The sequence below is a fragment of the Cyprinodon variegatus genome, unplaced genomic scaffold, assembly GCF_000732505.1.
Source record: "Cyprinodon variegatus isolate N-32 unplaced genomic scaffold, C_variegatus-1.0 Scaffold142, whole genome shotgun sequence".
Taxonomy (NCBI): domain Eukaryota; kingdom Metazoa; phylum Chordata; class Actinopteri; order Cyprinodontiformes; family Cyprinodontidae; genus Cyprinodon; species Cyprinodon variegatus.
In genome coordinates this window covers 86309-88337 of record NW_015150595.1, presented here as the reverse complement: position 1 = coordinate 88337, position 2029 = coordinate 86309, and the positions used below count along the sequence as shown (strand labels likewise).

The window sequence follows — 2029 nt, the reverse complement described above, 5'->3', positions numbered from 1 at the left end:
CAGCCGTAGAGAGCAGCCGTGTAGAGCAGCCATAGTGAGCAGCCGTAGAAAGCAGCTGTGTAGAGCAGCCGTAGAGAGCAGCTGTAGAGAGCAGCCATAGAGCAGCCGTAGAAAGCAGCCATAGAGCTGCAGCAATAGATCAGCCGTAGAGCAGCCATAGAGAGCAGCCGTAGAGAGCAGCCATACAGAGCAGCCGTAGAGAGCAGCCGTAGAGAGCAGCCGTAGAGAGCAGCCGTAGAGAGCAGCCATAGAGCAGCCGTAGAGAGCAGCCGTAGAGAGCAGCCGTAGAGAGCAGCCATAGAGCTGCAGCAATAGATCAGCCGTAGAGCAGCCATAGAGAGCAGCCATACAGAGCAGCCGTAGAGCAGCCGTAGAGAGCAGCCGTAGAGAGCAGCCGTAGAGAGCAGCCGTAGAGAGCAGCCATAGAGAGCAGCCAGAGAGCAGCCGTAGAGAGCAGCCGTAGAGAGCAGCCGTAGAGCAGCCATAGAGCAGCCATAGAGAGCAGCCGTAGAGAAAAAAGCTCAATCTTAGTCTCATCTGACCAAAGCACAGGATCCCAGTTGAAGTCCCAGTGCCGCTTAGCAAACTGCAGACGTTTATGTTTGTGAGTGTTGGTGAGAAAAAGCTTTTCCTTGCATGCCTTCCAAACAGCTCGTTGGCATGAGAGCGTCTGATGGTTGTTTTGGAGACTTTGTGACCCAAAGACTCTTTGTTCCAATTCTGTGACAGTGAGCGTAGGACTTTTTTTATTTTCTTACCATCTTCCTCACTGTGGGCTGTGGCAAGATAAACTTGCGACCTCTTCCAGCCGTGTTTGTCATTGTTCCAGTTGTTTAAACTTCTTAATGATTCCTCTGACTATAGATGAAGGCAAGTTAAGGCAAGTGGCTATTTTCTTGTAACCATTGCCTGACTTATGAAGGTCGACGCACACCTGCCTTACTTGAATTGTGTGTTCTCTAGTCTTTGCCATGCTGACTAATTGGTAAGAGATTTAGGCCTCTGCGTCACGTCATATTTATACCCCAGGGAAACAGGAAGTCATGAATTACTAATTAAAAGTTCCTAGATACCCTGACCAACTTTAGCAACTACAGGAAAATAGATGTAAAGGAAATCAATTATATTTTTAGCGGAATTGTTAGGGGTGCCAATAAATGTGGGACACATGATTTCATGGTTTTTATTTTCTAAATGTGTGATTTTATTTTTACCACCAAAGTAATGTACTTAAATAAAATGTTGGATTTTTCTCTTTTTTTGCATTTTGGTTCTTTGTTGTTTAAAAAAAAAAGGAGAATTTTTTTAAATCTTTCACTACATCTTAAACGGGGGTGCCAATCATTGCGGAGGGCGTTGTATCTTCTATTGTCCTGCATTCGCTCTAGCAGCAGTTTCCAAAGTGGCTCTCCCAGCAGCTCACCCGTCTCCCTGGAGTCCATCCCAGTCTTGTCCAGGTCTGCTATTCCCTGATACAGATCAAGAGGAGAACAGGAGAAGTTGTTAAAGGTGGCATTTAGGAACCAACGTTTTTACTGCTTGGTAGCTGGTCTAACAGCTGAGGAGCACCTGTGATCACATGCTGTGTGGGAAAACCTAGGATGCATTTTTATCCCTGCTGTAGGTGTTTCTCTGCAGGAATCTTTATAAACCTGAATGTTTGAAAAGGGCTGAACTGAAGGGCTTTGTTCTAGTTAAACCTCTTTGCTAAGAGAAATGCTTTCAAAGACGAATTGAAATCCGGTAATTCTGCTGTCTGACTCTGTGAATGTGAACCCTCACCTGGACGTACTACCTTAAACCCTTCATTCACTCTATTTATCGGGCTGCAGGAATAAACGCCTTAAGTCCGGCTCTGTGGAGGAGGAAGCTGACAGTCCAGGAGGGGAGTACTACCACTCACCTGCTTCTCCTGCCAGCAGCTCCAGGAACTGGCCCGATGACTTGGAAGGAGGTAAGAAACAAAAACCATCCTAAACTTCCCATTAGAACCAGTTAGCCAGAGACACAGGCTGAGGCTGAAGCTACA

At 46.5% G+C, this 2029-nt stretch overlaps 1 protein-coding gene across 1 annotated transcript in view; it reads left to right on the top strand.

The window, feature by feature from the left end:
- Window positions 1-845: 845 nt before the first annotated feature.
- Window positions 846-2029, top strand: part of LOC107086060 (nuclear factor 1 C-type-like) — a 19231-nt gene continuing 18047 nt past the window's right edge. The window contains exons 1-2 of the mRNA XM_015376801.1: window positions 846-880; window positions 1833-1954. Coding sequence (XP_015232287.1) covers window positions 846-880; window positions 1833-1954 — 157 coding nt within the window. The remainder of the gene's footprint in view (window positions 881-1832; window positions 1955-2029) is intronic.